At 48.4% G+C, this 26,188-nt stretch overlaps 1 protein-coding gene across 1 annotated transcript; it reads left to right on the top strand.

Moving 5' to 3' along the window:
- Positions 1-55: 55 nt before the first annotated feature.
- Positions 56-25,826, top strand: arhgef40 (Rho guanine nucleotide exchange factor (GEF) 40). The gene is given in 29 exon segments (XM_028984551.1): positions 56-386; positions 4,980-5,069; positions 5,784-5,891; positions 6,857-7,142; positions 7,608-7,762; positions 7,764-8,767; positions 9,562-9,779; positions 10,442-10,600; positions 10,682-10,796; positions 10,872-10,965; positions 11,177-11,263; positions 11,874-11,990; positions 12,086-12,184; positions 13,115-13,266; positions 13,348-13,486; positions 14,277-14,396; positions 14,593-14,784; positions 15,139-15,666; positions 15,842-16,071; positions 16,073-16,216; positions 16,932-17,181; positions 18,602-18,691; positions 19,212-19,418; positions 19,578-19,757; positions 19,833-20,013; positions 24,355-24,465; positions 24,764-24,873; positions 25,147-25,188; positions 25,290-25,826. Coding segments are annotated over 28 exon segments (5,196 nt in total). The 5' UTR covers positions 56-383; the 3' UTR covers positions 25,174-25,188; positions 25,290-25,826.
- Positions 25,827-26,188: the final 362 nt, after the last annotated feature.

Raw genomic sequence — 26,188 nt, 5'->3', positions numbered from 1 at the left:
AGTCCACATTTACAGAAGTGTGTGTGTGCGTGTGTGTGTGGAGGGGAAGGGGTGATTTGGCAGGGAAGGAGAGTATAAAACCACCCGGGGTGACGGTTGGAGAACCTGTGTGCGTGTGTGTGGAAGTGGAAAAAGTGAGCGGCGGGCGGCTGAAAGGAGAACTGGGCTTCTCTTGTTGAGGGTGGAGAAGGAGGAGGAGGAGGAGGAGGACGAGGCTGGACTGACATTGGGCGACGGTGGAAATATCCCTCTCCTCTCCCAGCCTGTGGACCGTTATCACGCCTCCCGACTCCGGATCTGGGATCTGGGATCTGGGATCGTCGTGTCTGTGCGCGACCAGGAAGGGACCATGTAGCGGCGCGGCCAGACGTCCGAACCGAGTCATGGTGAGTTCCCCGCGCTCGCTTCCTGAAAGAGAAGGTTCTAGCGAGATGAAGCGACTTTTCACTCCTGACCCACCAGCCAATGCACTTCAGCCTAGAACCTACACTCCAGAATGCATCTAGGACAAGTATAGAAGATACGATCGAGAACACGACATTTTTCACGGTGCGACAATGTATCACAAATAGCGACATGTATCTTGTAACTATAATATAACTGTTATAGAAACATTCCATCAACGTTACTTTGTAACATGTCAGAGAAGAGTTGCCTCATGAGTAAATTTGGGAAGTTTTCTGATCTTTATGCCCTGAGCTCTGAACAGTAATACATATAATACATAATATAATACATGTAACAAATAGAATACATAATATAACTTCTGTTATAGTAACATTCCATCAACGTTACTTTGTAACATGTCAGAGAAGAGTTGCCTCATGAGTAAATCTGGGAAGTTTCCTGATCTTTATGCCCTGAGCTCTGAACAGTAATACATATAATACATAATATAATACATAATATAATACATATAATACATAAAATAACTTCTGTTTTAGAAACATTCCATCAACGTTACTTTGTAACATGTCAGAGAAGAGTTGCCTCATGAGAAAATCTGGGAAGTTTCCTGATCTTTATACCCTGAGCTCTGAACAGTAATACATATAATACATAATATAATACATAATATAATACATATAATACATAAAATAACTTCTGTTTTAGAAACATTCCATCAACGTTACTTTGTAACATGACAGAAAAGAGTTGCGCTTTATGAGTAAATCTGGGAGGTTTCCTGATCTTTATAAGACAAGATAAGATAAGATAAGATAAAATAAGAACTTTATTTATCCCGAGGGAAATTCTTTTGTCAACAACCCTGAGCACTGAACAGTAATTTTTATGCCCTGAGCACTGAACAGTAATACATAGTCCAGTCATGTAATTATAGTATAACTGCGAACATTAATTCAAATAATGTGCTGCCGCTGTGCTGGTCGTGTTTTTGCAGAGTGCGTGAATTTGTATGGAAAAAATGGTTCGCGGTTTTCATTTCCCCCTCCACGCCCCACAGTGGGACCCTGTGCCGTGGTGTTTTCTGGAACAGCCCGGGGGGCACAATGGCTGTCAGAAAAGCCCCTCTCCCTTCCTGCATGTAGCCCGGCGGCAGAAGAGACGGGGCATGGGAAAAAACGCGCAGGACGTGGCAGATGAAGAGATAGGTTAATAAGCCAAGTGCATGAGCGGAGGAGGAGTGGAAGAGGGGGGGAAAAAAAGGAGTTTTATATGTCAGTGTTCTGCCTGCAGCGGGACAGGGTGGAGCAGTCTGGCGGGGAGAACAGAGAGGGGGAACCGGAGGGATAGAGGGAGGGAGGAAGGCCTGTTTTATTTTGAGAGACGTGGATCGCCATGGCGGTGGTTTGGGTGATGCTGCATTTTCCACGTTGGACCCGAAGGAAAGAGGGAGAGAGTGAGTGTGGAGAGGAGAGGAGAGCGGGATGTTGCATCTGGGAGAAGTAAACTGTGGAAACATACCCTCCTGCCAGATCCCAGCCACGTTCACGTTTGTCCACGGTGATCATAGACACATGCACAAACGTAAACAAGATCAATAACACGCTACTGTGTACTAATGTACGGCCGCAATGACTAATCAAAGAATCGATTAATTAAATTGATTGTTAATAGTTACTCAGCTTACATTGTTAATAATAAAAAAAAATTTCAGATTGTCTCAAGGCTATATGTTCCTTATCAATAAAAGTCTGAGGTATTTACTGAACCAATTTTTTTTATCCACATTAGTCTACATCTATGTAAATCGATTAATTATTTTTTAAAAGGCTGCTTAATTGGTTATGGAAATTGCCACTAGTTGCAGCGTTGTTTTAAGGGCCTTTTCTTTTTCATATCGTCTCAAACCTGCGTTTTTCTTACCAATGTTTTTAACGCATTTAATGAACAAATCTTTCAATTCTCATCTACGTCTATTTTAAAACATCCGACTAATCGATTAATCGTTTGGTTTAAGCCTGATTAATTGGTTATGGAAATTGGCACTAGTTGAGGCTGCTGTGTCGGTGCAGCCCCGTGTGAAAGCACTGCCCTGTCGGACGGGGCTGGCATGTTGTTTTAAGGGCCCATGGGGATGTGGCGGAGTTGGGAAAGACCATGCCGGCTGTGAGGAAGTGAGATGGTTGAAAAATGCCTCGTTCTCCACGCGCTGTTGCGTTCTTTAAGGGCCGCGTGGAAAACCTGGACTGGACTACAGTGGAGCGGAGCGCCAAAGGGTCTCCCTGATTTCCTCGCTCCGTTTCATTCCCGTCTGGTATCTATCATGGCTTCCCCAGGAGCTGCTTCCTCTCCTTATCTCCCCCTCCCATCCACTTTCTTTTTGCATTCCCGCCGGTCGCCCCTCTCTCTCTCCCGCGGTTCCCAGCTGCATGGAGGACGTCTCCTGCTGTACGGGCCAGAGAGAAAGACGGGAAGCCGGGTGGAAGTCAGACATGCAAACTGCACTGCCACTGCAGACTAAACACACACACACACACACACACACACACACACATACACACTGATAAGGGGTGCCCATGCACAGGGAAAACAAACACACTAAAGCAGTGTCCGTACTGGATTCTTTCATGCCAACAATTTGGTCAAATTAGTCAAAAGACACTGGGCTAGGGAGAGGACGACCCTATTCCTGAGGGGAAGATTTAGATCCTATTTACCGTACGAGTAAACAGTAATTAATTGCACTGTGACGCTCTGTAACTGTCTATTCGGTCCCCATATCATCTATTTTGCTGAGCCGCAGAGGCATTTGTCACCGCCGTTCAACAGCCACCGTTTTCAGGACCAGGCCCAAACCTAAAACGGTCGGAGCCCTAGGCACGTTTTTTTAGTAAATTCGACTGCTGGTTAGTGTTATTTTCGTCAACGAAGTTTTCTACTTAATACCTTTGTCAACGAACCTTTATGACGTTATGGAAAGGAGACGCAACATAAATGCAGGTCGTGTGGCGATAACTATAATGAAATATATCACGTTGCGAAAAGTTACACGTCATCATTATTGCATTTGTGGCATTTATCTGACTTACAGTCTGCAGTGACAGGGACAGTCCCACCGGAGACAGCGCCTCGCTTAGGGGACACGGTATTATTATTAGTTGGAACCAAGGACTTCTGCTTCATAGGCGAGTGTGTTATCCACTAGGCTACTATTACTATTAATGAATATTACTACTTCGTACTGAAATAGATTTTGCTACGCAGGTAAATTAATGTTCTTTTACAATCAGTGGTTACAGGGACAGTCCCAGAGTGTCAAGGCACCCAGAGTGTCTTGCTCAAGGACACAATGGTAGTAAGTGGGATTTGAACCTGGGTCTTCTGATTCATAGGTGAGTGTCTGGATCGCTTTGGATAAAAGCGTCTGCTAAATAAAGTAAAGTCTAACCCACTAGGCCACCACCACCCAGGCAGTTGCCCTTTTAAAGGTCCCCTATTGTGAAAATGTCAAGTTTGGACACCTTCTCATTCAACGTGTTGTCTTTAATTTCATGACCATTTACGTTGGTAGATTCTCACTGAAGGCATCAAAACTATGAATGAACACATGTGGAGTTATGAACTTAACAAAAAAAGGTGAAATAAGTGAAAACATGTTTTATATTCTAGTTTCTTCGCTCTGATTACTGCTTTGCACACTTCAAGGAGTTCCCAGAGGTGTTTAGCACTTGTTGGTCCAGCTCACCCCAAACCATCTGGATTGGGTTCAGGTCCGGTGACTGAACATAACTGTATTTCCCTGCATATTTCCTCACCTTGACAGGCACCAGTTCATGTTCTAAATGCCACCGTGTCCGGTTGCATAAATTACGATACTTGCATATCTGTCGTAACTGCACATGAATTTTTTTTTTTTTACGCCTGGAGCCAGGAAATTTGTTGCTGATCTCAGGACAGAGGACAGCGTGTGCATGGCTCCCACCCAGCAGTCATCTCAGGCCTTTCCGCTCATCCAAACATCTCCCTGGACCCCCCCCCTCCAATCCCCTTACGTTTTTTTTTTTTTTTCTTCCTCTTTTTTCCGCAGTTTGTTTTCCTTTCCTCCCTCTCCGCCTTTCACATTTTTCGTTCTGCAGAAACTCCCCTCGTCATCCCTCTGTACTTCCACCCGTTTTTTCTCTCTCTCTCTCTCTCTTCTCGTTCCGTGCTCTGCGGAGTTCTGGCATCTGCAACACAATACGATTCCTGTGAGGGACAGAGGGAGCGCGGCGGCCTGAACTTAATTGTTGTCAGATGACGGAGAGAAAGTGGAGAGTGTGTGAAAGAGCGCGGGGCAGGCATGAGAAGGAAAGAGGGAGGGATGGAAAGGGGAGGGGAAACGCCGCGGTTGCCATGTCGATTTTTCCCACAGAGAAACAAGCTGCCTTGGCGGGCGGGGCCTGGTTTAAAAAGAATTTGGCCTCCGGGATGCGCGACAGGAAGCCGCGTCTGCGTATGCGAGCGGGACGAGCTGCCGAGGGCCGCCGTCTCCACCACATGTAAACACAACCGTTGACCCCTGTGTCCCCTGGCAGGGATCAGAGGCAGTGGAGGACTGCGTCCAGGGGGCGCTGTCATCCCTCTATCCACCATTCGAGAGCACAGCCCCTCCCCTGCTCTCTCAGGTAAAGCACATTTTTTATTTATTTATTTTTTGTCACAGACATTTATACAAAATTAAATGTGTACATTTGACATAAATGCGGGATATAAATTCAAAGTTGACCTTGTGCTCTATCATGGATGGATCGTACACTTAAAACAGGTTGTGCAGAATTGATAAATGGCAATATGAAATTTACTAAAAACAGGAAATACGCAGTGGTGCTCCATCTAGTGGTGCTTCCCTATATGGCACTAAATAAAAATATTACGGCATTGGGCGTGGCCATGTTACATTTACACTTACAGCATTTATCAGACGCCCTTATCCAGAGCGACTTACAATAAGTAGTTACAGGGACAGTCTCCCCCTGGAGACACTCAGGGTTAAGTGGGATTTGAACCTGGGTGTTACCCACTAGGCTACTACCACCCTTTTAAATGTATTATGGCTGCTGTAAGCATGATTGATTGAATCCCTCCCAGAAGAGGTGTGTGACCATAGGTCCTCACAGATGACAGAATGCCAGTGCTAGTGGAATGAGAACATGGGGAACGTCTGCACTTCAGGTTTGAACAGGTACCCTGTTCGTCGGTAAAGCTTTTCACAAACGAAATGAACGTCACCGTAAATACCCAGCGTGCTGCAGGAATGTCTTCAACCTGCGACGAACTCCACCCGCCTGACCCGAGTTCCCCAAGCGTGGCCGGGACGATGAACTTGTCCTCTCGTCCAGGTTTTCTCCGTCCTCGAGACGACCTACCAGCACGACAGCTTGCGGTACCTGCTCGACTTCTTCGTCCCCGCGAAGCACCTCCTGCACCGACTGCAGCAGCACGCCTGCGTAAGTGGCCGACCCTCCTCCTCCTCCTCCTGCGAAGAACAGAGCCGCTTTGTAGAGCCGTCTGAGGTCACGGCAGTAATTCCTTCCGTATGCGACTGCCGTGGACGGGGAGGGGAGGCGGGGTGCGAGATGGTGTCCGTTTCTCGGGGGGGGGCGGACAGAGGATCGATTGAGAAACGAAGGGACAGTGAGGGAAAAAAAGACTTGTCGGGGGCGTTGGGCCCACGATCCGAGGCTCCACGCCCGTTGTACAGGCACGCGAGACCACGAGACGCGAGGCCTGTTACATTCCCCCTCGTTCCGTAGCGTTTATTGCGCCAGATTGTTCCACCGCACGAAGTGCAACTGGGCGGAAAGCGTTTTCCCTGCTGAGCTTCGGAAGGTAATCCAATGAGGGTCCTGTGAATTGGGTAAGATTGGCATGGGGGGGAGGGACGGGCGGGGACCAAAATGAGCCAAAGCCTCTGCGCCGAGCGGCGTGTCTCAGCAGAAAAACCCGTTCTCTAGTTTTGTTGCTATTGAACATAAACTGTAGTTATGACCCAGGGGGACGAGCTGACCTTCTTTTAACTGTCCCACACGTTTCTACGCCTGTTTGTATCTCTGACGTCGGACACATTTACATTTACAGCATTTACCTTATCCAGAGCGACATACAACCAGTAGTTACAGGGACAGTCCCCCCCTGGAGACACTCGGAGTTAAGTGTCTTGCTCGGGGACATGATGGTAGTAAGTGGGGTTTGAACCTGGATCTTCTGGTTCACAGGCGAGTGTGTTACCCACTAGGCCACTCCCACCCTCCACATCTCCATAGTTGTATAGTCTTGCAGGAGAATTTGGTTCGATTTTTTAGTTGGACTAATTTCAATTTCAAATTCGGGCTTTTGTAACGAGTTTGCGAGCGGTCACATGACATCAGCAGACGTGGAGGCACCGGCGGTGAACAGAACCTCTCTTTGTCAGTCCCAGTATCTGGGCTGCCTCTTCCTGCACTCGGGCTGGCCGCTGTGTCTGGGGGAGAAGGTGGTGGTGCAGCTCTCCACGCTGGACTGGAGGACCCTGCGCGCCACCGACTTCTACCTGCAGGTGGTGCCGTTCTCCACGCGCTGCCCGCGCCTGGCCCTCAAGTGCCTGGCTGCCGGCGGCCGCAACGTCCAGGAGGTGTTGGTGCCCGAGTCGCAGCACCCCCTGGTGTTCACGACGGAGTGGCTGCACAGCGTCAACAAGGAGCGCGGCTACAAGAGAGAAGGTGAGAACTCTGCGGCGTGGACCAGGAGGTAAGACGCTGAAATGCAGGACAAGGTGTTGGAATTGGGACAGAATCTCGCTAGTTTCACGGCCGGCTGATGATAGAGGACTCGTTGCAGCTCTGGCCCCATTTACCAGCAGGCTCCAGCGCCGATCAATACTTACATGTGATTAATCGTGCAGTTGATCGTGTGCACAAATCTCTTTACTTTACTTTACTTAGACGCTTTTATCCAGAGCGACTTACAAGAGGAAGACACCAGCAATTCTCATTCAGTTTCTATAGATTTTGAGTTACAAAACTAAGAGCCCCAATAAGGCCCAACTTGTCAGGAACAGAACATGCTGGAATTGTTAAGTGCTAGATGATAGATTTTTTTTTTTGTGAGTGTTAGTGTTAGACTCGTTTGAGCAGGACAAGTCGTCCCACCAGCCAGAGACAATGAATTTCTCTCCCACTCGACAGGAGGAACAGGATGTCTGGACACGTGTCTGGTGAGCACGAGTGATGGCGTGTTGAGGATTCCCTGGACTGACGTGGTCTATCCCAAGTTCGTCCAGAGCTCCTCGGGAGAGGACCTGACCGGGCCCGGCTCTGCCGCGGTCCCGCGATGACCCGGTCGATGTGGAAGGCTCGCGGTGGGGGTCATCTTCGGGGGAGCTGGACTCCTGGTCTTGGGATGAGGAGGACGGCGTGAATGGTCCAGACGGGGACGAGGGGGACCTGCTTCTTGCCCTGCGGCGCAGGAGAGCCAGCCAGGAGGCCGCGATGCCTCACGTTGACGGGGACGGGGACGGGGACTACGTTGAGCTGCTGGAGCCCCGAAGTGGGCCAGACGGAGGGGCCGACCCAAAACAGCGCTACCTGGAGATGCATGGCATCAGCAAAACCAAGACGCTGCCACTTTGTCGGCGTGGCAGAGCCGTGAAGCTCCGTAAGGGAAAGGCCTGGGTCTTTGGAAGGACCGACGGTGGGGCGGGGGGAAGAGCTGGTGCCCCAAAAAGAAGCCCGGTGGAGTCACGGCCCATTCCCAGAGTCATTGACCTGGGCAGGGACAGGCACTCGTTCCCGCCGTCTCATCAAGATTCAGGTGAAGGGGACAAGTCTTCCAGAGGCTCGGCAGACCTAGAGAACAGGGGACTTTATCTGGAATTTCCTGTTAAGGAGAGGAGGCCGGGAGTAGGCAGGGAACAGGAAGGAGCTGGAAGCACTCTGGCCTGGGAAGAAAGCCAGAGAGGCAAGGTGTCTGGAAGTAGTCCCCATGAGGGGACCAATCAAGAAGCAGAAAATACAGGGGAAGGACAGTCAGACCCTGACCAAGGGTCACACTCTGACTCTGTTTTTGAAGATGGTGATAAACCACTGGCTGGCTCCACCAGCAGCGAAGACAACCCTCCAACACTATTCGCCGACAGAAATGGACATAGTCCATTAGCCGGTGTTTGCACAGACGAAAAAAAACACCCATTTAAGACTAAAGCCGACACAACCAAAGAAAACCCAGTGAGACAACAGTCTCAACCTGGTAGTGGCAGAAAAACGGAACAGGACGCCTCTGGGAAGGCGGAGAGCAAGGTTTGCCCGAGAGGAAAAGACGTTAAAGCTGGAGGATTTAGAGCACCAAGGTACCGAGCATGTTGGACTACTTGGGGAAGTGGTAGTAGCAGGTTAACTAGTCAACTAAGAGCCACTTGCGCAACAATGTCTCGGGTCTGAGCCCAGCTTACTGCCTATGGGAGATTTTAACCACAACAATTCCAATGGCAATTCAATATTCAATCTGAGCATGTAACTTGATATCACATTTTGCAAGTGTGCAAAGCCGATGCAATCCGTTTAAAGTATTTTCACATTTATTCAATGGAAATTCAATGCCCAAAGCGCCGATGCAATTCTTTATTCATTTGAACTTTTTAAAATAATAAATAGAATAATAAATACACTTGAATTGCATTTTGCATTGCAATTAGTTTTTTGCGAGCGAACGTTTGCTGCTGCGCTATGCACCCTGGATTTGCTACTTATTGCCAAAGGCCAAATTCATTTACCAGTTATTATTATTATTTTTATTTAAGTCATGATGTAAGAGGTCACGCCCACCCCCTCCCCCGACTCTAGAATGAAAAAGCATGAATGTTTTAATAGGTTTAATCCATTGGAGCACACATTTAATCGAGAAAGGACAGGTCCATTGACGCCTATGAAATCTGAATATGTTTGCATAGACTACTGATCAGGTCATTCTTTTATTTGTCTTACAAAGGCCACAAAATTTGGCCTCCAGGCCACAAATGAGCACATTCCGTGAGAAATTATTAGGTGTAGGCAGGACTCTCTTGAATCGAGGGCTATGGAGAGAAAATGAATCGCGAGCCCAGATTCATCTCACTACTCAAAAAGAACCATGCTTTCATCATAGGAAAAAGAGGAAGGCCAAAGGAGGCAGGGGGAAAGGGAAATCGGGTGGCCGCAGCAATCCGAGGGCCAAAGACCAGTCTGCCCCGAAGAACCAAAGCAAAGGGCCACAAAGTGGCTCCCTTTCACCAGCACCAAAACCGCTACAGCCAACACCAACCGACCAGGCAGGACCAGAAACGGTGGAGGACAAGGTGACCGTAGAACACACAGGATCGGCAGGTTTGTATTTGTTGGGTGGTCTACGTGAATTAGCGTAAAAGATCAGAACTTGTGTAGGACAGAACTTGTGGGGGCAGTGGTGGCCTAGCGGTTAAGGAAGCGGCCCCGTAATCAGAAGGTTGCCGGTTCGAATCCCATGGCCGGTTCAAATGTCATGGCTGCCCACTGTTCACTCAGGGTGATGGGTTAAATGCAGAGGACAAATTTCACTGTGTACACCGTGTGCTGTGCTGCCGTGTATCACATGTGACAATCACTTCACTTTGAAATATTGAATATGGTCGTTCTGGTTTAGGCAGGTTAAATGTGAACATTATCAATGTCCATGGCACATGCAGACATATTTTTCTTCTCATTAACATTCGTTTATTACTAGCAGTTAATCAGAAGGTTGCCGGTTCGAATCCCGAGCTGCCAAGGTGCCAAAGCACCGTCCCCATGGCTGCCCACTGCTCACCAAGGGTGATGGGTTAAATACAGAGGACGCATTTTGTTGTGTCACATTGTGCCATGCTGCTGCGTTTCACAATGACAATCGCTTCACTTCAGCCATAAAATGGCACAAGCGAGGTCAGCTGAGGTCAAGTGAAGGTCCACTTGTGATCAGTCCATCCCTAAATCGTTCCTATCGACAGGAAGTTTGTTTGTTTGATTGTTGGCAGAATGTAACGTCCTCGGCACATTTTCGGCTAACCACTCGTCAGTGGAGGCGGAGTCACTTGTGCTCCCTGACCAGTCCAGTGGAGCGTCGGCCAAAGCCCCTTTGCTGCTTCGGGATTTGGACGGAGATCTTCTCCAGTCGGGGAAGCTGTTGTTGACAGGTAGCGTCACCGCTCGCTACGTTTTATTACGCACGTCGACATTGTCACTTCTAAGCCGCACTAATCCACATCCTTCCACAGGGACGGTGGACAGAATCGGACGGGGCCTGGTGGTCACCGAAGCCCATGCTCCAGAAGAGGGTTTCCACGAGAAAGAGATGGTCCAAATATTGTCCGGCTATCACGCCATCTCCAGGTGACAATCGGCGCGATTCCCCTCAGAATGTCATGAAAGATCCAGACCGGTTAACTCAAGCGACTTACCGCGCAGGCCCACCGCGAAGGAGAAAGGACTGACGGTCATCATTGACAGCAGGCGGTCGTCCCCGAGCCGGCTCCTTCTCGCTGCTCTCAAACTCTTCAAGGTGGGAGCGCATGGGATTCGGTTCTATGATGGCTTGTCACTCAGACCTTTACCCTTTACACGAAGGGTAGAGGGCGGGCGGAGGGATCTGTGAGAAGGTTTTTACTGAAAAGAGACAAGGGCAGAATTAGATGACATTTGTCTACTGTCGGGATGACGACCAAATTACACATTAAATGTGTGTGTGTGTGTGTGTGTGTGTGTGTGTTTAGGCTCAGGTACCAGAGGGGCTTGGATCGGTACTCGTTCTGACTGAGGAGCAGCACGAAGCACTTCAGCCCAGCCTGGATGGAGTGGAGGTGACCTGAAGTTATCATAATGTGGCTCAACTCAACAAATGGTCCGGTCATCTCAGACTTTTACCGTTTTGTTTGTCCTTGGCCAATTAGAAAAGCTCATTTTCTCTGCCATAGCCCATATAGTATGAGGTGTACATTAAATTAGATTTTTCTTTAATAAAGACATCATTTACATTTACATTTATCAGTATTTACAGGGACAGTCCCCCCCTGGAGACACTCAGGGTTAATGTCCTGTTCAGTGACACGATGGTAGTAAGTGGGATTCGAACCTGGGTCTTCTGGTTCATAGGCGAGTGTGTTACCCACTAGGCCACTACCAGCCATCAGATACCTTCAGCTTGCACCAAATGGTCACCAAACGTTATTTTCTTTACTCCATTAAAAGTAAAACCTGCACATGGTATCTTGGCACCAGGCCGCCACACTCGAGTGGTAACCCAGATCTTTTCACCATTTTGTCATCTGAAAGCTCAAGGTGCCTCAAGGTTTTCTGCAAAAAAACAAAGAAAAGTATCTTAACAACAGTCAGTACTGAGCTGAGCCACAGAAGCATTCGATTTTTTTAATGCCACAAAGCGGTTCGAGTCCCACATTTGTCTGCTCTCAGGTGCACATGGTCCGAGGGACAGGGGTCCTCCAGCAGTTCGTCGATAAGCAGCAGCTGACCACTGAGATGGGCGGGGACTTTAAACACTCGCATTCGGACTGGCTGGCCTTCAGGCAGGTGAGGCTCAATGGGAATGCGATTCTTGGGAAATTACAAGTTGTACCCGGAAATGGACTCGTCGTGAAAACCCCCCTCCGCCGTCTGCCTTCCAGAGCCTGGAGCAGCTGACCGAGCGGTGTGAGTGCGCCCTCTGCCTGATCGGAGGGGCACTGCGGTCCATGGAGTCGGCGCCGCTGCCCGACTGCATCAAGGTAGCGAATGAAGCGGGAGACGGCTGTCGGGTGCTGTGGGTGCTCAGCAGATGTGCCATGTCACACGTTTTGGCACCTCTACAAGTGCGCCCAGACGCAAGCTAATTATCATGAGACGAGCCGTATGGGCCACTACTGTCACACCTTCAGCACGTTGTCAAAGCCCATAATGTGCAGCAGCATGCAGTCTAAATATTATTTTTTCATTGTCCAAATATCATTTACATTTTTTTATTTGGTAAAGGTATATATATATACATTTTCCATTCTAATGACGTCCATTTTACATCTATGGAAATTATCAGATGCCCTTTTCCTTAATATTTGTCTCTCTGCGTGCTTGCCTTGCTCAAATATAGTTTGTCAACTCATTTTATGATATTAAGCAGCCAGACTGGTTTTCGGTAAAAAGCTGCTCAAATATCGTGAGAATTATTGTTCAGTGTGTACGCGACATGGGTGGTTAGTACCATAGCGGGTGACACACCTGCCTGTGAACCCGAAGAGCAGAAAGATAAGACCCCCCCCCATCGTGTCCCTGAGCAAGACACTTAACCGTGAGTGTCTCCAGGGGGACTGTCCCTGTTAATACTGATTGACGTCTGATAAAGCTGCAAACTGCTGCATGTTGGTAAAAATTATTGTGTTCAAATACATTTACATTTACAGCATTTATCAGGCGCCCTTATCCAGAGCAACTTACAATCAGTAGTTACAGGGACAGTCCCCCCCTGGAGCAACTTGTGTCTTGCACAGGGACACAATGGTAGTAAGTGGGGTTTGAACCCGGGTCTTCTGGTTCATAGGCGAGTGTGTTTCCCACTAGGCTACTACCAACCCCTAAAATAAAATTGCTGCATTTTCAAATAATGAGCACGAGTGTGAGAGACATCCATAGCAATCAGGTCTTACATTCTGTCCCCCCTACAGGCTGTCACCATGAGTGTGGACGAGCACCGGCAGCTCATGACCAGCGTTCTGTCTGACCAGCGGCTGACGGAGTTGCAGCAGAGGGGCGGGGCCTGGCTGGCAGGCCTGTCCAATGGGATGTCAGGACTGGCTCAGAGGTCTCCTGACTGCAGGTGCTGATGCACCATTCTTATCAACGATAAAATTGGAAAGGAATAATGACGAGCGTGTGTTAACGGGGCGGTGGGTTTCAGGGCTGCCCACTCTGCAACCTCCAAACTGTACGACAGCGTGGATGAAGCACTTCATCGCCTGGTTCTTGTGTCCAATAAAAGAGGTCGTGACCTGGAAGCACTCGGCCGGTTGGCTGCTTTTGTGGATAAATTGGACAAGGTGAGAGGCAATGATCAAGTGCGGCATCATGCCAATATACAAACAGCATATTTATTCATTAAAACGCCCTTGGAGCTTACGTGTATTATAATTAGCCAAGATTTCAATGTGAAACTGAGGACGTGTTTAATGTAGTCTGTATGTTGACCACGAGGGGGCGATATTTAACCAAATGACTTGATCGCCTGACATCTTGCTTACAGTTACATTAATGGCATTTATGAGACACCCTTATCCAGAGTCCCCCTGGAGACACTCGAGGCCCATTTCGTGTTGCCCAAAACAATTTGTGTTGCTCTCAAAAGACCCTCTGCATTTTTTAAGCGTCACAGCGCTTTTTAGAATTAACTTTGAAACAAGAAAGAGTTTTTAAAATCTATACGCTCGTATAAGGCTGAACACTTGCCGATGTTCTTTTAAATTCTCAAGCATAGGCAAACGATCACTATGCAAGACTATATATATATAGTCTTTATTAAGTATATATATATATATATATACTTAATAAAATGGGAATGGTTGGGGACATTAACGTCCTGTTTGTGGCAAACCTTTCAAGATGGGTGGTGACCATAGTGGCCATTTTTATTCTTTCATGAGTTATTTACAAGTTATTTTCTGACCATTTATAAAATGTGTTCAATTTCACCGACCATTCCCAATTTATTAAGGTGTATCCATATAAATAGCCCACCCTGTATAATTATAACCAGCTTTATAAATACATATTTTCCCATATATGCCTCTAACTATGTCCCTCTCTCTCCATCTCTGTGTGTCTGTGTCACAGTGTGAGAAGGATATTGGCCGTGTGCTGGAGGAACTTGAGGACTTTAAGGACCCTCCACTCTCTCTCAGCAGACTGTCCCTCAAGCAGCAAAAATTCAAGAGCTTCAGAGAGTCTGCCATGGTGTGCATGTGTGTCTGTATCTGAAGCTGTGTTGCTCTCGGCTCTGAACCTTGATGCGGGTCGTGTTCCGTCGGATGATGAGATGCTTCTGCAAACGGTCCACATGGAAGCATGACGGACACATGCATGTGCTTAACCTTTTTAAGACGAACGTGTGTGTGTGTGTGTGTGTGTGTGTGTGTGTGTGTGTGTTTAGGACCTGAACAGCGAGACTCTGGCCGTCCTGGCCGACGTGGAGGCCTGGTCGGAGCTGGAGTGGGCGGGGCTGCCAGCGGTGATCGACAGACTGCCCGCAGTCAGAGAGAAACTGAGGGACATGAGCCACTGTCTGTCCGACTGCTGGACACAACTGGACAACACGCAGCGACTGCTGTCGACACTTACGGAGGTACGAGAACACACACACACACACACTTTATAAGGTTTAGAGGAAAATCATAGATAAATAGGCTTGTGAACAGTCACATTATATACAGAATAAGTGTGATATTATATTATATTTCTGATTTATTGCATGCAAAACTGCAGAAAACTTTAGAAGGAGGTACAAAAATACTATTATACGAAGCTGCAGAAAACGATGGTGAGATGCATAAAAAGCATTACATACATGACGGTGAGGTAGAAATGGTAAAGTGGAGTAAAGAATGCACAACAATATGAATATAGTTGCAAAAGAGATGGATGGATGGATGATGGAGGTTTTACCAGAACTTGCAGATCTTTTCTCGTCTGTTCTCAGGCCTCCCAGTGGTGCGATGTGGTCTCCTCCTCCTCCCCGTCCTGCCCCTCCTCGCCGCTCTCCTCCCTCCCGCCCATCCCTCCGTCTCGCTTCCAGGACGCCCGAGCCCTCGCGCTGGAGCTGGGGGGCGGAGCTCTGCTGGACCTGTGGTCGCAGACGCTGGAGCGCTACCAGCGCACCATGGCCCACTACAAGAGCCGCATCCTGCAGTCGGAGAGAGGCTCTGTCGGCCAGGAACCCCAGGAGGCCCCGGGACCCCAGCAGGGCCCCCAGAGGGGGCGGGCCCAGGCCAGCGCGAACTTGTGGGAGCCGCTGGGTGGGGAGGGTGATGGAGACGGTGAGGGCTGGGGCGGAGATGGTGGACTGCAGAGCTGGGGCTCCCTGGCTTCTCTGTTCAGGCCACAGAACTGCTCCACGCTAAAGATCGGGGAGGACAAGAAGAAAGAGGGGACAGGGGGAGGGGCAGGGGGCGGGGCCATGGGTGGAGGGAAGTTCCTACAGGCGCTGCTCCACCCCCCCAAGAAGAGTGTGAGTCTAATTTCTCATTTTTGGACAGTACCTTTCAGTGTGGCCTTTAGGCTCAGATGGAGCTGTGGTCAAGACATAATATTTATTTGTATCATTTTTAAAATATGTTTTGGTTGGATCAACCGTAGAAGAAAATCCAGAAGTTCTAAGACCATTTTTATTCTCCCATCCCCAGTCCCCGGAAGTTCCTCTTCCTCCCAAGCCACCCAGGAAGCGACACCCCAGCTTTGACCTCCAGGCCCTGCTCGCACCTCGCCGCCCCGCAGCCCCGGCCGCCGCCCGGCCGACGGAGGTCCCCGGGGGGGCCGCGAGCCGCGCGTCCCCTCTGTCCTGGCTGGGACGCAAGGTCCTGGTGGAGCCGGTGCTGAGTGCGGGCGTGGCGGCCGCGGTGCCAGGCTGGAGGGAAGGGGGCGGGGAGCGTGCTGATACGCGGGGTGGAGGTCAGCAGCAAGGAGGTGGCCGACCACACGGGGTTGTCACGGCAACACGTGCTGCTGAGCCGCACCGAGAGAGAAACGGGTGGGGAGAGGCAGGGTGCCACGGCACAGAGGTGTGTGAGTCGTGTGTGTGTGTGTGTGTATATATATATATATGCATATATGCATATATATATATATACACATATATATATGTGTGTGTGTGTGTGTGTGTGTGTGTGTGTCTGTGTATAAATATTATATATAAAATATTATATATGAAATGATTATGAATTATTATTATGAACCCCTCTCCTGCCAGTACATGACATGCCCAGGTTATATTTGCAGAACAGAATATTTCCTATTAATGCAGTCTAGAGTAATAGTTTTTGGGTGATATGATCTTGTAGTATCTTGTGGGACTACATATGAAATTACTGAAAAATGCTTAAATGTATTATTGTTTTTCTTTGTAAATGTCAAAGTGGAAGTATAATATTTTAATTATGACTGTTTTATTATAGTATTGTAGTATTTTCCCTTGTTGGTCCTCTCTGGTCCTTTCCAGAACGCAACTCTGCATATTTAATTGTTTCCAAACCTGACTTTGACATCAAATCTTGTTTTCTGTTAATGAGAGGGCAATTATTTTCACTAAGTTGTTTATTTTTTTTTCGCGAGCTGTTGTCAAGGGAACGATACGAGTTTATTAGAGACTGGCGTTTTGTTATACACTGAAGAGCATGTGGTTTCTGGGTAAAATAAGCCATTGTACCTGGTTGCTATGGAGACTTGGGGTGATAAACACACATCAATATTAATTTATGTCAAAATGTTCTTCTTCAGTAAGCTGTACGTACAGTGGTGCAGGCTCGTCAACTCAGAGAGGCAGTACGTGGCCGTATTAAAGGGCGTGGAGGAGCACTTCCTGCCCCAGCTGGAGGGGCCCGACGTCCCCTCGGCCCTCAGGGGCCAGAGCGCCACCCTGTTCTCCAACTGGAGCAGCCTGAGCAGCTTCCACTCGCAGTGCCTCCTCCCGGCCATGGAGGGCGCTCTGACGCAGACCCTGCAGCAACACGACTGCTTCAGCAAATATGTGAGTTTCGGCTACTGGCCAATCAGCTGTCTTATATAATGGAAAACCAGGTTCGAATTTTCCATCTTGTTGTGCAAATGAAGATGTACAGGACAGCTCATTTACATTTACAGCATTTACCAGACGCCCTTATCCAGAGTGACATACAATCAGTAGTTACAGGGACAGTCCCCCCCTGGAGACACTCAGGGTTAAGTGTCTTGCTCAGGGACACAATTGGGTTTTGTGGGTTTTGAACCTGGATCTTCTGGTTCACAGGCGAGTGTGTTACCCACTAGGCTACTACCACCCTGGCAGTTGCCCTTTTAAAGGTCCCCTATTATGAAAATGTCACGTTGTGAGATGATTTACCATTAATACGAGTTCCCCTGGCCTGTCTATGGTCCTGAAGTGGCTAGAAATGGTGATAGGTGTTAGGGTTAGGAGTGGTTTGGTTATTCAGTGTCACCGTCCAGAGGGAGGCAGCTCAGACGGTCAGATCTGGAATTTGTCCCCTTATGATGTAATAAGGGGAAAGGTTACCTCCCGTTTCTCATGCTTTTTCCACCCAGAGAATTTCCCTGCTCCAGTCAGCTCCAGTCGTCGTTTCGTCACATTGAGAACCAAAATTGAGGCCGTCAGAACCCATACGAATGCACTTCCGTCATGCCTTTTAAATGGCAGCTAAGAGCTTATTGGCACCACAAACGACTTCGACTCCGCTCCATTACGGCAGCGTTCAGTGGCGGCTTCCCTTCTCCGTTGACAAGATGGACCCATTAGTGACACCAGTGGCAGTGGAGCAGAGCCGAAGCAGGGACCTGAAGGCCTGTGGCCTGGGTTGTCAGTGTGTGTGTGTGTGTGTGTGCACTGTAGGGTTCTCAGAGAATAATGCTATTCATTTTTTTTTTGTCTTTTGGAGACAAAAAAAAAACAGCGAGCTGTGAAGAACCAGATTTTGTAAAAAAAAAAAAAAGAAAAGAAAAGAAAAACGGAACGCCGCCTGCCAGTATACCGTACGGTACCATACAGATGGGATGACATCCGCTTCATTTCTTCCATTCCGACCTTCCCTTAATGAGGCTCAGGCTGCTATTAACAGCTTAACCACGCATGTGGCAGGAGCACAAAAGTGTGGGATAAAGAATACATGCTGGATGCCCACCAGCCTCTCGCTGCAATTTGGAGGCGTTGGGAGTCCACGCCGTCCAAGATCTGTCCGTGTCTTTTAATGTCAAGGAGACTGGAATGTGTTTCGCAGTCCTCAGCTTGTGCATAAAAGGAGACGCATCAAGCCTTAATAAAGTGGAAGAGCGCATCTCCCGTCACGCGCTGTGAATGTAAAGCATGTCGAGTGACCGTGCTAGTTGTTCCGGACGACGTGTGTGTTCTGTGCAGTGACTGTGTGTGTGTGTGTGTGTGTGTGTGTGTGTGTGTCCAGAGAGAGCAGTTCGACCTCTACTCCCACTACATCCGAACGAAACCCGACCTGGACTCCCCGCTGGTGGCTCAGGCCACGGACTTCTTCAAGGTACACAACCCCTAAGCACGCCTGGTTCTCGCGCATCTGCGGAGACCGTACGCGGTGGAAACTCACAGAACGTCATTTTTAGCATTTTATTAAAACTTGGACTGCAGTTCTGCCCGTGAGCACAAGGGGGCAGGAGGAGGCGCTGCGCTCCAGTCCGTTGTGAACTTCCCTTTGTGTGGAAAAGATTTACATTTACGGCATTTTCCAGAGCGTCTTACAATCAGTAGTTACGGGGACAGTCCCCCCCTGGAGACGCTCAGGGTTAAGTGTCTTGCTCAGGGACACGATGGTAGTAAGTGGGATTTGAACCCTCTAGGCTACTACAAGTCTGTGGCCTTCGTCTAGTTGCAATCTCCAGTCAACCAATCAAAGACCTTAAACGACATTTAATGCTCATGTTATTATGAAATATTGATAATAGTTGGGGAACATCAGTACAAAACAAGAACAAAATTACACCAAAAATATGTGTGTTGTTAATCTTGTGGGTGTAAAGGTGTGTTTCTCCCTGTCTCCCCAGCTGAAACTCTCCAGCTTCTATCCCCACTCTCCTCTCTCCTTCCCCGGCTGCCTGTCGGCCCCCGCTCAGAGGCTCCGGCAGTACTGCGAGGCTCTCGAGGAACTGGGCGGGGTCAACCCGGCCCCCGACTCCGCCCTGTCCGTCCTCAGACACATCCAGCGGCACGGCGAGGACCTCCGGGCCAGCGACCTCATGACGGGGTGTCCGGTGAGAACGCCTGCTCGGATGTGTTGGCGTCGTGTAGTGATGTCTATCCGCAGGGGTTCATACGTTCTTCTCAGAAACATCTTCAGAAGAAGAGTAGGTGGAGTGTGCGTTGTGTGTTTTATGTGCAGTGTGTGTGTGTGTGTGTGTGTGTGTGTTGAGGTGCCCGTGGCGGAGCGCGGGGACTTGATACGTTTTGGGGAGCTGCTGGTTTGTGGTGGGCCGAGGCGGAGGAAAGCAGGATTGAGGAGCGTGTTTCTCTACCAGCGTTACATCATCTTCACCAAGATGAAAAGTCCCAGCGCTGGACGTGTTGCCTACAGCTTCAAGAACAGCATCAAGGTACAACACACACACACGGGCACACACTCACACACACACACACACACACACACTGCCATGTTTGTACTGTGACAGACAGGAGAGATGGGCCTGACTCAGAGTGTGGGCGAGGACGGCCTGAAGTTCGAGTTGTGGGTGCGGCAGGCGCCACGCGCTCGAGACTACCTCACCCTGCAGAGCCCGAGCAGCGCGGAGCGTGCCAGCTGGAGCCACGACATCGCACAACTGCTGTGGACTCACGCCATACACAACACAGGTAACTACACACAGACGCCAAACACAGGTAACACTCCACACACGCGCGCCGTATACAACACAGGTAACACTCCACACACGCGCGCCGTATACAACACAGGTAACACTACACACACACGCGCCGTATACAACACAGGTAACACTACACACACGCGCCGTATACAACACAGGTAACACTCCACACACGCGCCGTATACAACACAGGTAACACTCCACACAGGCGCGCCGTATACAACACAGGTAACACTACACACACACGCGCCGTATACAACACAGGTAACACTCCACACACACAGCGTATACAACACAGGTAACTACACACAGACGCCAAACACAGGTAACACTCCACACACGCGCGCCGTATACAACACATGTAACTACACACAGACGCCAAACACAGGTAACACTCCACACACGCGCGCCGTATACAACACAGGTAACACTACACACACGCGCCGTATACAACACAGGTAACACTCCACACACGCGGCGTATACAACACAGGTAACACTACACACACACAGCGTATACAACACAGGTAACACTACACACACACAGCGTATACAACACAGGTAACACACACACGCGCTGTATACAACACAGGTAACACTACACACACACACGCTGTACACAACACAGGTAACACTACACACACACGCGCCGTATACAACACAGGTAACACTACACACACGCGCCGTATACAACACAGGTAACACTACACACACGCGCCGTATACAACACAGGTAACACTACACACACGCGCCGTATACAACACAGGTAACACTACACACACGCGCCGTATACAACACAGGTAACACTCCACACACACAGCGTATACAACACTGGTAACACTACACACACGCGCCGTATACAACACAGGTAACACTACACACACACAGCGTATACAACACAGGTAACACTACACACACACAGCGTATACAACACAGGTAACACACACACGCGCTGTATACAACACAGGTAACAGTACACACACACGCGCTGTATACAACACAGGTAACACTACACACACACGCGCCGTATACAACACAGGTAACACTACACACACGCGCCGTATACAACACAGGTAACACTACACACACACAGCGTATACAACACAGGTAACACACACATGCGCTGTATACAACACAGGTAACAGTACACACACACGCGCTGTATACAAACACAGGTAACACTACACACACACGCGCCGTATACAACACAGGTAACTACACACAGACGCCAAACACAGGTAACACTCCACACACGCGCGCCGTATACAACACAGGTAACACTCCACACACACAGCGTATACAACACTGGTAACACTACACACACGCGCCGTATACAACACAGGTAACACTACACACACGCGCCGTATACAACACAGGTAACACTACACACACATAGCGTATACAACACAGGTAACACTACACACACACAGCGTATACAACACAGGTAACAGTACACACACACGCGCTGTATACAACACAGGTAACACTACACACACACGCGCCGTATACAACACAGGTAACACTACACACACGCGCCGTATACAACACAGGTAACACTACACACACACAGCGTATACAACACAGGTAACACACACATGCGCTGTATACAACACAGGTAACAGTACACACACACGCGCTGTATACAACACAGGTAACACTACACACACACGCGCCGTATACAACACAGGTAACTACACACAGACGCCAAACACAGGTAACACTCCACACACGCGCGCCGTATACAACACAGGTAACACTCCACACACACAGCGTATACAACACAGGTAACACTACACACACGCGCCGTATACAACACAGGTAACACTACACACAGACGCCAAACACAGGTAACACTCCACACACGCGCGCCGTATACAACACAGGTAACACTCCACACACACAGCGTATACAACACAGGTAACACTACACACACGCGCCGTATACAACACAGGTAACACTACACACACATAGCGTATACAACACAGGCAACACTACACACACACAGCGTATACAACACAGGTAACACACACACGCGCTGTATACAAAACAGGTAACAGTACACACACACACGCGCTGTATACAACACAGGTAACACTACAGACACACGCGCCGTATACAACACAGGTAACACTACACACACGCGCCGGATACAACACAGGTAACACTCCACACACACAGCGTATACAACACTGGTAACACTACACACACACGCGGCGTATACAACACAGGTAACACTCCACACACACAGCGTATACAACACTGGTAACACTACACACACACGCGCCGTATACAACACAGGTAACACTCCACACATGCGCGCCGTATACAACACAGGTAACACTCCACACACACAGCGTATACAACACTGGTAACACTACACACACGCCGTATACAACACAGGTAACACTACACACACGCGCCGTATACAACACAGGTAACACTACACACAAACGGCGTATACAACACAGGTAACTACACACAGACGCCAAACACAGGTAACACTCCACACACACGCGCCGTATACAACACAGGTAACACTACACACACTCGGCGTATACAACACAGGTAACTACACACAGACGGCAAACACAGGTAACACTCCACACACACGCGCCGTATACAACACAGGTAACACTACACACACACGCGCCGTATACAACACAGGTAACACTACACACACGCGCCGTATACAACACAGGTAACACTACACACACACAGCGTATACAACACAGGTAACACTACACACAGACGGCGTATACAACACAGGTAACACTACACACACAGCATATACAACACAGGTAACACTACACACAGACGCCAAACACAGGTAACACTCCACACACACGCGTCGTATACAACACAGGTAACACTACACACACACACAGCGTATACAACACAGGTAACTACACACAGATGCCAAAGACAGGTAACACTACACACACACGCCGTATACAACACAGGTAACACTACACACACACAGCGTATAAAACACAGGTAACACTACACACAGACGGCGTATACAACACAGGTAACACTACACACACGTGCCGTATACAACACAGGTAACACTACACACACAGCGTATACAACACAGGTAACACTACACACAGACGCCAAACACAGGTAACACTCCACACACACACGGCGTATACAACACAGGTAACACTACACACAGACAGCGTATACAACACAGGTAACACTACACACACACCAAACACAGGTAGCATTACACACACACGCGCCATATACAACACAGGTAACTACACACAGACGGCAAACACAGGTAACACTAGACACAGGCCATAAACAACACAGGTAACACTACACACAGATGGCAAACACAGGTAACACTACACACACACATCATATACAACACAGGTAACAGTACACACGCCATACACAACACAGGTAACATTACACACACACGTCAAACACAGGTAACACTATACACACACGCCATATACAACACAGGTAATACTCTACACACGCCAAACACAGGTAACACTACACAAACACAGGTAACAGTAAACAGAGTATAACACATCTACACACATTTACATTTACAGCATTTATCAGACGGCCTTATCCAGAGCGACTTACAATCAGTAGTTACAGGGACAGTCCCCCCCTGGAGCAACTCAGGGTTAAGTGTCTTGCTCAGGGACACAATGCTCAGGGACACAATGGTAGTAAGTGGGATTCGAACCCGGGTCTTCTGGTTCATAGGTGAGTGTGTTACCCACTAGGCTACTACCAGCCTAACCCTACCACCTTAACTAACACGCTATATACAGTACAGGTAACACTACACACACATACAAATACAAATAGCACACACACCACAGGTTACATTACACACAGTCCAACAGATACAAACACAGGCAACACTACGCATATATATACATATATATATATATACACAATACACAAAAGAGGTAATACTACACACAGCCAAACACATCTACACACATATATGCAACACATGAATATTAACAACAACATGACATTGAAAGCACATTTAACATTAAACAGAAAGCCATGTACAGACATCACAAGGCATAGAGGACACCGCAGATAAATATTATTGACAATAATAATTGTAAACATACAATTCATATTTCTACAATGTGTCTCCACGTATTCATACCATCTAAAAGTGCTGCTGAAAATAAATATAAACAATGCAGTTCCTCAAAGGAAAACACTAAATTCACTTAGCGCTAATCTCCAAGTATGCACTCGCACTGATTATTTGGTACTTAAACACCAATTGTCTTTTCAAGCATTTTACATTTGTAGCCGTGCCATAATTCTCTCTCTGTCTTTCTCAGAGTTGTGTCTGAAGGAGTCTCTGTGTATGGGAGTCAGCAGTAAGTTGCTGCTGGAGGTCAGCGGAGCGCCCACATCTGAACTGGACTCGAGCTTCAGCCTCAGTGACCGAGGTGCAAACATCATGCACACGCTGTCTGGGTGCAGTTCACACTGATTTGTACTGTACTCTGTTGATTCAGTAGCCTAAATAGCAGCATTGCATTTTATGTCATGCGCAACATCACTACTGTCAGCAGTTGCGTAAGTGTACATGCGGAATCATCATCTAGTTCCCAAACTGTCCAGCAGGTGTCCCACTGGCTGTCATGGCTACTGCATGAGCAGCTCTCTAGCTGCAGTAGCGTAGACAGACCGAATCACATATTCTGACCTCATTATTCACATTCGGCATTCTCTCCCTCTATGCAGTTCACAGTAGCTGTTCCGACTCCTCCTCTGTGGGGAGTCAGAAGGAGGGGGGTTCTCCCGCCTCGGCCAGAGACCCCCAAAAAAGTGCTGGGCAGACGAGCCACACACAGGTGACTTTATACACGTGGCTTCAACTTCGTGTGTATTTGTTGAACCGGACTGAACTATGACATTAGGAAAATGTTATTGTTATTTTTGCTTTTAAAAACAAAACACATTTGGCCTTGAGAGGACCGGCAAAATGTCCCCACATGGTACAATCAGTGTTTATTTGTGTTACTAAACTCGGTCCCCACAAGGTCGGAAAAACAAGTATCTGGAAACAGACGTTGCAGAATAACTCCAACATGGTGCTTTAATGTTTGTCTTTTCTATCCGCACAGAACCCATCGCCATCCACTGCAGTCTAATTCTCATCTCCAAAAGTGAGTTTTGAGCATGCACAACGTGGAAAGCATTCCCCGCGATGCCACAGGGCTCAGTTTAACAGATGATGTGGTGTTCCTCTTCCTCCTTTCGTTGACAGTTCAGACAAAAAAAAAAAAAAAGAAACTGGACGACGGCGTTAGCCAGGTCATAACTTCAGAGCACTTCCCTTCACTCCTCCACTGAACTGGTACAACTGGACCCACGCTGGGAAAAGGGCACGAAGTCCCGGAGAACGTGGAGCATGGAGAACACAGCCCTTGAACTGCCAGTGGGACGCCATTTTGTGTCCCATGTCCCCAGTTGCCCGATGGCTCTCTCTCATGTTTGGGTACTGCAAAGACAATTGACCGCGTGTGAATTGGTTTGGCTTGATTTGACGAGAATGATTATGGAAGATGTGGTGTGTGTGTGTGTGTGTGTGTGTGTGTGTATCTGACTTATTGTTTAAAGAGAATGGGTCTGTACCGCAGGGACCCCATCAGGCTTTTTTGACACATGCTTGTCTAGAACACTAACGTTCTAGCAAGTTACGAAGAGTTTGTGTAACTTTCATAGCGAAACTACAGGACTATCGCGGCCATCAAATGTCTGTACGGCCCTACTTTTTGATCACGATGTAAATGTTTGTACCACATGACTGATTCGTCACCTCATTTCACACAATTATCATTTCCGAAAAAAAAAAAAACGTGGAAAAGGAAAACGACATTAATATGGACGAAGAAGTGGATGGGAAACACGGGGCGGAGCGATTAGTCTCTTCGACCGCAAGAGTGTGAATGCCCGTGTCCCCTTCCGTCATCCTGTCTCCTGCCCTCTCATTGGCCAAGTTTCATCGATTTTTATTGCAATATGCTGCACCGACACAGATGAAATATACATTTACATTTACAGCATTTACCAGACGCCCTTATCCAGAGCGACTTGCAATCAGTAGTTACAGGGACAGTCCCCCCCCCTGGAGACACTCAGGGTTAAGTGTCCTGCTCAGGGACA

Source organism: Denticeps clupeoides, chromosome 1 (genome assembly GCF_900700375.1).
Source record: "Denticeps clupeoides chromosome 1, fDenClu1.1, whole genome shotgun sequence".
In the NCBI taxonomy this organism is placed as follows: domain Eukaryota; kingdom Metazoa; phylum Chordata; class Actinopteri; order Clupeiformes; family Denticipitidae; genus Denticeps; species Denticeps clupeoides.
Note: the sequence above shows the minus strand (reverse complement) of the source record. Positions and strands in the feature narration are given on the sequence as shown.